Raw genomic sequence first — 13,592 nt, 5'->3', positions numbered from 1 at the left:
CCACCGGGGAGGCCCAAGACAATGATTCTTGAGTGTGGGTATGTGACACGAACGCAGTGATGTGAGTTTGGAGAAGCCAGTGCTTCTGAATGAGCAGTTGTTAATGACATCAAAGCCCATGGTGAGTGAGCCTGCCCTCCACGCAGCCCGACCATGGCTCGGCTACCATCACAGGCAGCTCCTCCAGGGCAAATGTGTTCTGTATCGTGGTGCCTGGCCAGCCTCCCCATGGTGCAGTCAGTCCAGCCCCACATCTCAGAAGGCAGAACAGGTTAATTCTTGGGACTGGTGTGGGCGAAGTGTCAAGAGCAGAATGGAATGAAACCTATGAGTCTCGAACCCCAGGGCCTCCAACACTCTGCTAAGATGCTCTAACAAGACTTCGAAAGTGTGGGAGATTCAAGCTCATTTACTGAATTGCAACATCAGAACCCCTCACCACACAGACCAGAATGAACTATTTTCCCAAATGTCAACTTATTTAAAGCCTCACGAGGACAAGTGCATTACTCGTGAATGCTTTGCTCCTGAGTTCCTTTGAAATTACCCAGGAAGCTGTGCATTTAAACAGGCCTGTGCCACATTGAATAAAACAGCATGAATAGCAAGACAGAGCAAGGAAGCATGAAATATAAGGGCGCCTTCCAATTGTTTGTGTGGAAAGCAAAACCAGAGATTTGATTAAATGTCCTGGGAGTGAAGATGGATCTGTTGGAGGTGTTATTTCTGAGCAGGCTCATTATGGCTTCCTGGGATGAGGTTGCCCAGGAAACTAGAACACACTTGGAGAGGGCAGGTAATTGGAGGCAGGATGATGAGGACAGGGGTGAGCAAAAATGAGGGAGGATGCTGTATTTCCAAAGCAACTTGGGTTCACACCAAATCAGGAATAGTGTGTGTGGTGTGCCAGGCTTGTGCTCTACCTCCCGCCCCTCACCCCGGTTTCATCTTTGCGGGTTATTTCCTGTGCAGTGTCCTTGGGCTTCAAAAGAGCTCTTTAGAGAAGCCCTCTGGGGAGCAGCTTCCTGGGTGGGGGCACTTAGCTTCTGGTGAAGGAGTTGTTCAGGGACAGAGGGATGCTGTGCCTCCCTGTGCTCGCTGGTCTGGCTGCTACCCACCCAGGCAGCTGTCTGTTGCTGTGGCAACGGCTCTAGCACAGGCTTCCTGTTCCCTCTAGGCTTTCAAGTTCACCTCAGCCTCCTGGATCCTGCTACTGTCTCTGCCTGGGATGTCTGCTCTCCTCTCGACCCACGAGATGGGGTTCCGTTTCGCCCTCAGTCTCCTTTCTGTTCCATCTGTGTTCTCAGACAATGCTTGCTTGTTACATGGCAGTTACTGGGGTGACACAAAGATTATATAATACACTGTCCCCAACTCAATGTAGAAATAACTCAGTAGAAGGATTCAATAGGTAATCAAACCCCTGCCTTGATTACTAGTTTTCCTTACTTGCCTCCGTTGCCCCCCAGTCTGTTCTCAACAAAACAGCGGAGACATTCCCATGTATATTAAATCAGATGGACCATGCTCCAGGGACTTCTCATATCACCCGTGGCAGAGTCAAAGTCAAGCTCTCTACAACCTCTCTCTCTCCCTCACTCTCCTTCCTGCTGCTCTTCTGTAGGTCACTCTTCCCCAACTGCAACAGTGACATGTTGCTCCCTGAAATACACACCAGCATGCCTCTACTACTGGGATTTTGTATTTACCACCATCTTCACTTAAAATGCTCTATCCCAGATATGAACAAGGCTCTCTCACCTTCTCTAAGCCTTTGCTTATATGTCACTTTGCAGAGTGACATTTTGTGACCACCTGTGTAACACTGCCACTCCTGCCCCAGTTCCTGTGAATTCCCTGTATTTTATTTTAATCCCTATAGCATTTATTTCCATTTACATGGTCTATGTTTTACTTATCATTTGTATTGTCTGTCTTCCTCCACAACTGTTAAGTTCATTGCTGTATGCCCAGGTCGAGAGTGGTTCCCAGCACCCAGAAGTGCTGGATAAATGCTTCTTAAATAACGCGTATGGGCCTGGGATAGTTCTCAGCACTGCCAGAGAGGATCTGAATATGAAGGGGGCTCAGTTGAGAAAGTATGGCTCTGGGGTATCAACAGAACCTTCTTGAATGATCTGGTGGTTCAAATAGGGGTGGATGCTGGGGAAGCCTCAAGCTCTTTGAGTCAAGTGTACTCCAGATAGAGGGAATAGAATAAGATAAGGAGATGGGCTAGTAAAATGTGTGAACACCTCTTTATTTCTGATGCACAGGTCTATGTTAACCTGTCTTATTCTGTGTTCCCTCTACATTTGGGACATTACTCTGCCACTCTTTGTTTCATTCTACCATTCTTTTTTATAACTGGACAGCTTCTCATTAGGGCAGCATATGGCTTCTGCATCCCTCCCATATCATAGGGCTTGCAGATACATGATTTATTTTGCTAATGTTTGAGCCATTCAATTAAATATTCACTGAGCTCTCTGCCAAGCCCTGAAGAAGGTTCAGGATATATAAAAAAAGATACCCTGTCCAAAGGATGCCTCAAATCTAGTAGTTACCTGCTAGACTCTGAAGTAGTAGTTACCTGCTATTGGAATGAAATACGAGGCAGAGAGTGCTGCAGGAACACATAGCAGGGCATGTCTGGCCTCACTCAAGGTCAGAGAAGGTCTCCCAGAGGACAGACATTCAACTGAGACCTCATGGAAGGCTATGATCCATGTGAGTTAGCTCAGTCCATTGGGGGCTGGAGGTTCAGAAGACACATCCATAACTCATTCCTTATTTACCTGGAAAAATCTAAATCAGTCAACTTCTATCTAAAAAGACAGCTTTCTTGAGTGGAAATAAATATGACTTGTTGAACTTTCTGTTGCTAAGATTTGGAGTGATGTCTATAGCAGGTCAGCTTATTAGGTGTCAGTCAGGCCTCACTGAAGTCCCAGTGGGAGGGGAAATACATCCCCTGCCCATCTGCTCAGGGTCAAAATTTTTCCAAAAGCATCTACGTCTTCCCGGTTGCTGATGTTGTCATATGAACTTCCTGTGCTCACACTCTTTCTCTCTCTCTTTACTGCCGGCCCCCGCCCCCCAACTCCCTCCCAGAGTATCCAGCCTATTCTAATCTGACAAACAAGTGTGAAAGGAAAAGAAGTGTGGCTAGGAGTCTGAGGAGCTTGACTGGAAGAGGTTCTCCATAAAGGAAGACCAGAAATAGGTATTCCACGCCAAGGGCCACAGCTCTGTCCCTGAAAGGTCAGAAGATAAAGACTATCTGTTCATAAAATCACATTCACTAGGACCCTGCTCTGAGCCTTTTCTACCCCTACATTTAGGGAATACCAACTCTTTTGAAGGGGGGGGTGTAAGGCTTTATGAGATATTAAGCTGCTTTGTCCCTGGATGCAGGTGTCTGTGGATTTTGGGTGGCCAGGCTTGGGCCTGAAGCACTGTGAAGTGCTAAAGAGATGTGCGATATGTCTCAGGCCTGACCTTTTTACACAGACTTTCCATATTGTCTGACATAAATTGGGTGGATACCAAGGTCTCTTTCATTTCTCAGGATCACCACTTCATGCAAAATAAAGACTGTCTATTATCAAATGAACTTTGATTCTACCAAGACACTTTGAGCCAATTTTGATTTAACCACAAAAACAATTTTTAGATTGTGGTTTCTCAGTTCTTAATCCAGTTGAGTCTGTCTTTATTGAAAACCTAGTTACACGTAGAGCATTGGGTTAGGTACTCAGCAAAATATGAAGGCGAAGAAAGCAGCCTCTGTTGTTAGATGTTCAGCATCTCTGGCAACCCCCTCCAGGTACCAACCCGGCCCATTTCTGGAATGCAATTACCTTCTCTATGATACTAACAGAAGTTTTCACTGGTTGGAAGACATGAGCTCCAATGGCCACGCTGAGCGCCCTGTAGACCCCTTCCACGGCGTCCGGATGGCAAGCAAAATACAGCAGCATCCGGGTGTAGTCCAGCCTGGGGGGATCCCTGTCATAGTCAGCAAAGAGCCTAAAAAAAAACTGGCATACAGAAAGAATGTCAGCCGAAGACACAAGACTGCCACTCTGGAGGGCAGGGGATGGGCAGGAATGAAGAAGTCCTCCAGGAGCTTGGGAGTAAAGTCACTTTCTGAGAACTTAACTTAAGGCATGAACTGAACAGTAAGCTAAGTAAACAAACAAAAACCAAGAAAAAGGAGGACTCGAGAGTCTAATGCTCATCAATGGTGTCAGCAGATGCGGGGAAATAGGCTAATTAAAGGTGGGGGGAAGGCATGTTAAGAAAAAAGAAGCCTGAGCAAGGGCCACCTGCCTGTGCCTTCTTCCAGTGTGGATTCACACCCAGGGCGAGTGTGCTAACCACTGCACATCAGTTCATTTGGCAAGACTCTCCCCTGAGTGATTAACAGTCCGCTTTATATGGAGTCCCTTGTGCATATGGCAGCATGAGGGGCTCATGCTTGGGGGCCTAATATCTACTGGGACCCTGCAAAGCTGAGGCCAAGCCCTGGGGAACAGGCCACATCTCAACACCTATGTGGCTGGCCTTGTTTGGGAGGTGGCTGGTTTCCTAAATCTGCTCTTCTGAAACACGCACATCAGTTACCCGGAGAGTGTTCAGGATGTAGAGTCTCATGAAGTAGATGGTTCTGGAGTGGTCTGAAGCTGTGCATGTTTAGTAAGTTCCTGAGTAAACCCAAAGCTGCTGGCCCTGGCTTGTGCTTTGAGAAGCAAGTTGCTGGATCCACAGGTTGTTTCTAGCATGTTATTCTCTATCACCAATAATGCTTACAACAAGGTACAAATTTAACTAGGCACACATAAAGATAGCAGTTGGAAGCATGGAGTTCTGATATCTGAAAATTCTAATAAAGATTTGAATAGAAACAACTTTGATTGGAAATTGCATAGAATCTTTCATGCGACAATTGTGAGAGGTCAATGGGACCCTCAAGTTCGTTCATTCAACTACTCTGAGCATGTGTGTGCATGTGTGTGTCTGTGCATGTATGTGTGACAGAGAGAGAGAATGTCCCAGTTGATTCCTTGGTGCATTTTATTCTATTTTGCCAGACATCAAGATTTCCATGTTTGTGGCTCATTCATGCTTGTAGGCATTTCTATAATGTCAAATTTATTACACCTTCAGGTGATAAACTAGGCTTTGAAGAATTGCTTTCTGACCTCCTCCTCTTTCAACCCACCACACCTGCTGAAGAGGCCTCATCTCTTTTCCTGTCCCCACACAGACACTGGAAGTTCTTGTGTGTGGGAGTGCAGGGCTGAAAAGCTTTGGAAGAAGGTTTCTGCAGCAAATGTGTGGATCAACAATTTCTCAACTAGAAGACAGATGAGAAGATAAAGTATGTGGTGGCTGTAAAGCTTCAAGCAGCAGCTGAGAAAGATTTTGAGAACATCTGGTAGAACCCATTTTCTTTAGATAAGTGCTTCTTTTTATAAGCGTACATAAAGCATGAAATTGGCTTACCCCCACTCCTCTTAACAAAGGGCAATCTGGTTAGATTTATCAATACCTTTGATGAGAGGGTGCGGTGGTATGGGGCATTTCTACTGAGGTCCCCCACACAATCTTTCAGATTACTCTCAGAGAGAATGTTGTTCTGCTACATTAAACCCATTCTTTAGAGCCTGTCCAGGTTGGCAGCATAAAAGATTATTCACAAAGATAAAAACCCGTTTGTGACATTTCTGCCCCCTCATTCCCACGCAATTTGAAATGTATGTCTGAACAAGGAATGCCGTCCCCACAAAACTCGCCTCTTTTTTTTTTGCACTTAAAGTTGTGGATATTTTTAAAATTATTTATCTATTTGTTTATTTAATGTTTTGATTGCGTAACAGTCACTTACAACACTGTTTATGATTTAGGGGCATAGGTTCGTATACTTTCAGATGTATGTTACCGCACCACGCCCACAACTAAAGCACCCATAGTCCTCCACCATCGTCTGTTGGGCCCCTCCCCTGCCCCCATCATTTCCTACTCCCAGTCTCCCCTTTAAGTAGACTCAGCTCTGCAGTCCTATTTCTAGAGTTTGTTTTGGTTTAGTTTTTTCAGTTCCTTTGTTTACCTTCTCTATGCTCCACATGAGTGAAACCATCCAGTATTTTTTTTTCCTCTTTCCAACTTACTCTGCTTAGCATGATCCCTTCTGGTTCCTATCCATGTTGTCACAAGTAGCAAGAGTTCATCATCTTCTTTGACAGCTGAATAGAATTCCATTGCATGTATGCATGTATGAGTATATATAAATGTTAGGGTGCCCATTTTGTGTTAGGGTTCTTTGTTTACATTTTGTTAAGTTGTGTGTGTGTGTGTATACACACACACACCCCCACCACACACACAGCTGTCTACCATCTTTGCCCCATAAAACCACTTCTTTCTTAGGTATCATAGTCCTATCTCTGCCTCCAACCTTGTTTCTTTTCACTTTCCAGCAATTTGGGTAGCACTGGGAGGGAGCCACCTTCCATTGCATCCACAGGCCCTTCCCTTGTCTATGTCGCTGCCTCACAGTTGGCCTGTGACTGCCTCACAGCTGGTCAGCACAGTTGGCCTCTGTGTGTGTATGTGTGTGTGTGTGTGTATATATATATACACACACACACACACATACATCATCTTTAACTACTTCTGTGCCTAGGAGCTCCTGCACGTGTGACTCAGAGGCAGGCACTGAATCATAATGAGCACAGATGACAAAGCAGGGGAACTGGGTGGGACCCCAGACTGTAGCCCTAGTCCTCTCTGTAAGAGGACTCAGAGACCTCAAGAGATAAAGAGACTGCTCATGGGCCTGTAGTGAGTCAGAGCATAGTGAGAGAAGAGCCCAGGGATCTAGACCTTCAAGATTCCCTTTTCATGGGGCACATCCCCCCCTTGAATTGGTCTTTCCTAGTCTAAGGAAGTAAACTTGTTTTGTTGTTTTATGTTGTCACTTTGCACACCCTGGTCTACTGTGTTAACCATTATCTATGCAGAGTTAGTGTGGTTCACCTAACATGTGCCAAGGACTCAGCCTTCCAGTTACCTACTCCACCGCCACCTCATTGCTTGTTAGCAGAGGAATCTGTGTTTTTAATTCCAGTTTAAGAACATTGAGACTTAGGTAACAGGTAATGTTAGGAATATCTAGTCCCTGAGGAAGAGAGGAGTGGAAAACCTTTCTTCTTTTCTGTCCTCTGCCCCCCCACCCCCACCACACACACAGCTGTCTACCATCTTTGCTCCATAAAACCACTTCTTTCTCAGGTATCATAGCCCTGTCTCTGCCTCCAACCTTGTTTCTTTCCACTTTCCAGCAATTTGGGTAGCACCAGGAGGGAGTCACCTTCCACTGCATCCGCAGGCCCTTCCCTTGTCTATGTCACTGCCTCACAGTGCCCTGGGCTGGTCAGCACAGTTGGCCTCTGATTTTAGCTGCTGGGTAAGCAAGCAGCTAAGAGGCTCTGCCCTAGACTTTTTACTTGACATATTCAGACTGCCAGCTTATGCCCAAAGAATGCAAAGTTTGTTTGCAAACTTTGTTCACAAAGTCTGGCAAATTTGTTCACAAAAAAACATATAAAGACAGCCTTCCAGAATTTTGCTGAAGAATTGATCCCAGAGCTCCAGTTTCATGTCAAGAAAACCAACAATCAAAAAAACAAAACAAAACAAAACAAAACAAACTTCTCGTTTATAATTGCCAGCCTTGTATCTTGGGATTTCTTTCTTTCTTTTTTTGTTGGGGGCGGAGGGTGATTCCCTGATGCCTTCCTCTCCCCTGTTCTCCTTCTGGCATCTAGAAATGGTGCTTAAAAATATGCATCCAATCAAAGAGAAGTGTTTATTTCAAAGTTATAACTAGAATCATGCATAATTTTGTATTGCGATTTTGAATGAATGACTTTTCTGAAAAATGAACACTCGATATGTAGTGCGTTGTGCTTTTGAAACCTAACGTTCAACTTTTCTCGTATCTTATTGACTTGGTCTGCATTCAGTATATTTTTATATTTTAAACATTCACTGAAGTCAGAGTGGTTTTCAGATCTTCCAGGCTTGTTTTCTGTTGTGACTTCAGGAATAGAGACTGATAACAATAATAGCGATTTAACAGTATTTTGATAATATAATTCGTAACAATAATAAACTGGAGGGTGATGGGCAATACTACATGCAAATCCTTGGCATGTTACACAAGTTAGTCAAGATCAAAGAGAAATGAATAAAAACATATGTTGGTAGGGTGACCATTCCTATCCAAAGCTTTAAGCATTGGAAGGACACTAAGAGACGAATGTATTGAGTAACATCTGCACTTATTTGACAGGCAAGAAATGTGAAACCCAGAGAGGTTGTGGAAATTGTTCAAGATCCCACTATGAGCTAACAGTAGGACTCTAAGATTTTGTCCCCTGCTTCCTCCCAGAACATTTTTATGCTCCGACCTTAGTGAATATTGAAGCATATTCTGTAGGGAAACAGGAAAGGAACTTGAGGGCAGGGATGGGATCTAAAGCAAATTACATAAATGGAAGAAAAGACAACAAAACTGACCAGCGTTATAGTACTAACGTTTTCAGTGATCATGGTAATTACCTTTATAAGATGTTCCTGCCTATTGAATGGCAAGGGTTCTGAAGGACTTTCCGGAACTTTTATATTTTCATCTCCTGTAAACCACAGACCAGCCTATTTAAAAAAAAAGAAAAGATAAAATCATTTAAGTATGATGCTGGGATGTAACCATTCCTCTAAAAACCGCAGATAGAAACCAATTTGTTTAGGCCTTTAGAGCAGTGGTCTTCAAAGTAGTGTTCAGAAACCATGGAGAAAAGTCTAGAACTCCCATTTACTTGCATCTTGATCTTATTCTTTTGTATTTTTCATTAAAAAAATTGGTAATGTATATATTAGTTCTGTAGTATGCATGTATTATTTACTATTATTAAGACCCACAGATTGAGGAGACTAACTGCAGTTTAATTGCTGGAGCATGTGATGAAACTGGGAGTCCACCGCCATAGGTTCTGCTTATCTGGTAAAATTTTGGAGGGGTCTGTGCCTGTGACACTAGCTCCCAACTCACATGTCCTGTTCACATGGCTCTTTGCTCTTAGAGCCTACTGAGGTGCTGGTATGTGCTGCTGATACTGGAAAAGTCTTTGCTACATGACTATCTCAAGAGATTGATGGTCTACCTTTTAATGACATTTCTCTTTGTCACCCCATACATGACACCGATGACCAAGTTCCACTTGGCTATGTCTCTCCCACCCCATCCTCCTTCCGTTTCCACTGCTGCACTTTGCTGTTGAAGCTCATCATAACCTGACAGACCACTTCAGTAACCTCAGAGCTGTTTTTGTTTCCAGTCTTTCTTATTTATTTCACCTTATACCACACAACCATAGCAATTCTCTCAAAATTTCAATCGCTAGATAGCATTCTCTGCCTAGAACTGTTTTCTTTTCTCATTCTTTCACACATCACCCCTACTACTGAGGTGACTGTTTGTCTGCCCATAGAAACCTACACACCTTTCCAGACTCCACTCAGCTCACATCTCTTCAGGGAGGCCCTTCTTGGTCTCTCTCCTGAAGTCTAATGTGACTGGTTTATGCCTTGTATTTGGCATTTAGTCCATTCTTTTGTTTGTTACCATTCCATTCTGCTAGTGAACGTCAGATATTAAATTCCATGGATTCAAAGAAAATGTCTTGACAAGTTTATTTTTTATATAGGGAAATACCTCATACACATAAACATTTGGTTTCCAGATCTTACTCTTATCCTCTTCTAGAGAAGCAACCTATCCTCAGCACTCCCTTTTGCCAAGAACCTAACTTGGTTTTCAGACCTAACTCTGGTCTAGTCCTTATGCTTCTTTCCTTCCAAGAATCAACGGTGATTCCATATAAACAATGCAGTTATGCTATTTTACTGTTCTAATGTGGTGTTCTCAAGAAATCTTACAAGATTTTTCCCTAGAACTTTTTGACTTTTCCACAAAATGACTTGTGGGTGAGAGTAAGTGTTGGAAGTCTGTAAAAGTCTTATGGGCTGTTCAAGTGAGATTCTCTCCATGTCCTCCTCACTCGTATGCTCCTGAGGTGTGGAATTTGGGTGGAAAAAGGGAGGAGATAGAGCATGGAAATTAACCACTCTCAAAACACAGAGGGTGTTCTAAATTTCTATAAATGCCCCAGCCAACTTTCTCTAAGAAATTCACAGCTTTCTGGTTTGGGCTCAGCACTTTGGTAAAAATTGCCAGCAGCCTTTGCTCATCTCATGTTTGGGCAAAAGGCTGTTCAAATATATACCATGTATTAATTGGCACAAAGTTTATTGTGAAGGTTAGTAATTTCACAAGTGCCCACTTTTTAAAATATAAGCCAATGATGAAAATTGAGAAAAATTTTTTTAAAGATGTATTTATTTATGCATACAAGAACTGAAGATTCAGGACAGAGGTGCGGGAGGTGAGAGGATTTACCAGAGAGAGAGTGGGGTGCAGAAAAAGTAAATTGACTGAAATACACTGCTGAGGTGAGCAGTGGGCGAGACAGGAGAGGTCTGCTGCACCATGTGGGTAGCTCCCTGGCCAACGATTGAACTCGTGCTGCAGTGGCTGTGGGTAACTTCATAGGTTGCATCTTATCCCCTTGCGCCACCAGGGAGGCCCCTGTTTTTCTGTTTTTGTTTTTAAACAAAACCATCTTAACAAGTTCTGAGTCCAGGACAGGGGGAACATTCATAAATTGCTCCTCTTGGGAAGTAAATCTATCAGAGTCCAAGCAGCTAAGTACCTGTCTTGAGCAGCCTTGGAGGAACTGCTTCAATATGCAAGTACTATTTCCTCTAGTTCAACTATGTAAGAGTGGGAACCTCAGGGCTGTCAATAAACACAACATCCTTTCATTAAGGAAGAAAAGAGAAGCCAAAGGGATGTGCTCTTCCAAGAGTGAATGATATATAAGACACAGGTACCTAGAGAAAACTCTCCTATTTCACAAACAGTGTCTTAAAACGTCCATCTTCTGTGCCTAAGAGCAATGTACAATGGTAAGCAACAGGATGAATTCAACTAGGAGATAAAAAGTAAGCAGAACAGGCTCTTTGTAGTTATGGCATTTCATTCACACTCCATTACATACTTCTCAAAAATGAATTGAGTTTTCTAATCTTCACTTCCTAAAGACTTATTAATTTCACCAGTATTCTGTAATACAGATTCTGTACTCCACCAATATTGGTGACCAATAAGGTCACCAGTTATATCCTACCTGCCAAGTTCAATGAACAGGTATCATGCTGCTGGATTATCTGTCACTTTGCACATGTTCATCAGGTGATCTCAACCATTCATGAGTTCAACAACATCTATGTGACCTGCAATTCCTTTTGTGTCTATCATATCAAATTAGATGTTTCTGTTTGCATTTCTCACAGACACATCCATCCAACTTGTCAAAAACTATCTCGTTCACCAACCTCATGGCCAAAAAAAAAAAAAAATACTGCTCCTTTCCTGTGTTCTTTGTTACGATGGCTAGTCTGAGAGTATTGGACATTGGGCTTATTAAAGCTCTGCGGGTGATCCTAATATACAGCCAAGGTAAAGGAGTACCAGGTAGGATCTCAGAATAAGGCCAAGAAAGGTTATATGTTTTTTTCAGAACCCTCAGTTTTCTGAGCAGCTCTCACTTTTTCAGATTCTTTCCCTGGGGGTGGAAGCCAGATTTCTGCCTGGGACTTGGTCTCCTCTGGTGCCAAGATAGAGGGTCAAGGGGCAGAACACTGGCTTGAGAACATCAATGAGAAATACATTTGTTAGATGAAAAGTACTCTGGTGTCATTAGTGCTACCTGCATATACTGCTCAAAAGTGATGGTGCCCGACTGCTTCCTGTCCATAGCCTTGAACCTCTGCTGGGTCTTGAGGAGCTCTTCCTCCAGGGGGATGGGCCAAGGCATCGAGGCTACTAAGAGGAACTTCCGCCAGTCCACAAACTCCAGATTTACTACTAATAAAGATGTTAACTCCTGCAACTAGAAGAAAACAGGAAATGCCACTGGAATATTTGTATGACTATTTTGAAGCTACATCTACTTGTGTTTCATAGTAAGAGATTCAGCTGAAGGATACAGGACAGGGCTTTACATTGGTGAATAAAGCCAGTTTTGACTTTAGTTTTCCCAAGTTCTATCAACCAATCCACAGCAGACAGTATCTAGAAAGTGTTTTTTTTTTTTTAAGAGGCACGTATTTTATTTATTTATTTGTTTGTTTGTTTTTATTTGTTTATTTGTTTATACAAGCACTGGGTACAGTCAGAAGCGCGGGAGGGTGAGAGAATTCACTAGAACCAGAGCGGGGAGCAGAGCAGGCAGAAGGACCGAAGTACACTGCTGAGGGGAGCAGGGGGCGGCAGGAGAGGTCTGCACGCCATGTGGGACCCTCCTCCGGTGGCCGGGGAGCAGCTGGGGATCGAACCGGCGCCGCAGAGGCCGCGGGGAGCTTCACAACCCAGCGCTCAACCCAGCTGCGCCACCAGGGAGGCCCTCTAGAAAGTGTTTTGATATTGTTTCCTTAACATTTGTGGTTTTTTTTTTTTTTTTTGCTTGCTGTTACATGATGAATTTATACATGTAATTCCAGGTAATTCCTCTCTACCTTTTCATCAGAGGAGGGAGAAGCATTCTGACCATGGTTTTGTAGGATTCTACAGCCAACAGGGAAATATTCCTTAACCATTTTGTTTTCTGATATATTCTTTTTTTAAATATTTATTTATTTATGCATACAAGAACTGGGATACAGGCCAGAGATGTGGGGGATAGGGGAGAGGATTCACTGGAGACAGTGTGGGAAACAGAATAGGCAGACTGACTGAAATACACTGCTGAGGGGAGCAGCAGGCGAGACAGGAAAGGTCTGCTGCACTGCGTGGGTTGCTCCCTGGCCAGCCAGGGATTGAACTCGTGCTGCAGAAGCTTTGGATTGCTTCATAGTGTGGTGCTTAACCCCTTGCCCCATCAGGGAGGCCCTGTTTTCTGGTATATTCTTATCTGAGCATGTACATAGTATATGTGTTCAGTTGGAGCTCATTTGTTAATTAAAGCTTTACTGATTGCCTGCTAAATGTCAGAGTTTGTGCAAGAACTGGTTATTTAAAACCATTGACTTATTGATCAAATGAGAAGAATTTCAAAGCTTTGAAACCCAAACAAAATGGAAGCTTACTTCAGGTTGAGTGAGGTGCATCCAACTACTAGGAAGGTTGTTTGTTCCAAGGTTCAGGGTTACCAAATCAAGCAGAATGTCAGTAAATATTCTATTTCCTATTGTCCCTACAATACAATAAAAAGTATTTTGTTTTACTATGTGACTGGAATTTGTTCCTTTTGCTAAAATAGAATAAAATAGGTAATTGTATAATCACTTTATTCATATTATCTAACACTATGACCTTTAGAGAAACAGAAGACATTTGAAAATAAAAAGATAATAATTTCCTGGATATTCTATGATTTCTCAGCTAAGTTCAAATGTCTTTT

General features: G+C 43.2%; 1 protein-coding gene across 1 annotated transcript in view; it reads right to left on the bottom strand.

Moving 5' to 3' along the window:
- The window catches only part of SPEF2 (sperm flagellar 2), a gene marked incomplete at both ends in the record, with an annotated part of 130,042 nt that overhangs the window by 9,115 nt on the left and 107,335 nt on the right, over positions 1 to 13,592 (bottom strand). The window contains 4 exons of the mRNA XM_084233900.1: positions 3,864 to 4,043; positions 8,632 to 8,724; positions 11,901 to 12,083; positions 13,279 to 13,385. Of these exons, the coding sequence (XP_084090026.1) occupies positions 3,864 to 4,043; positions 8,632 to 8,724; positions 11,901 to 12,083; positions 13,279 to 13,385 (563 nt within the window). The remainder of the gene's footprint in view (positions 1 to 3,863; positions 4,044 to 8,631; positions 8,725 to 11,900; positions 12,084 to 13,278; positions 13,386 to 13,592) is intronic.

Source organism: Talpa europaea, assembly GCF_964194135.1.
Source record: "Talpa europaea genome assembly, chromosome: 5".
Taxonomy (NCBI): Eukaryota; Metazoa; Chordata; class Mammalia; order Eulipotyphla; family Talpidae; genus Talpa; species Talpa europaea.
Note: the sequence above shows the minus strand (reverse complement) of the source record. Positions and strands in the feature narration are given on the sequence as shown.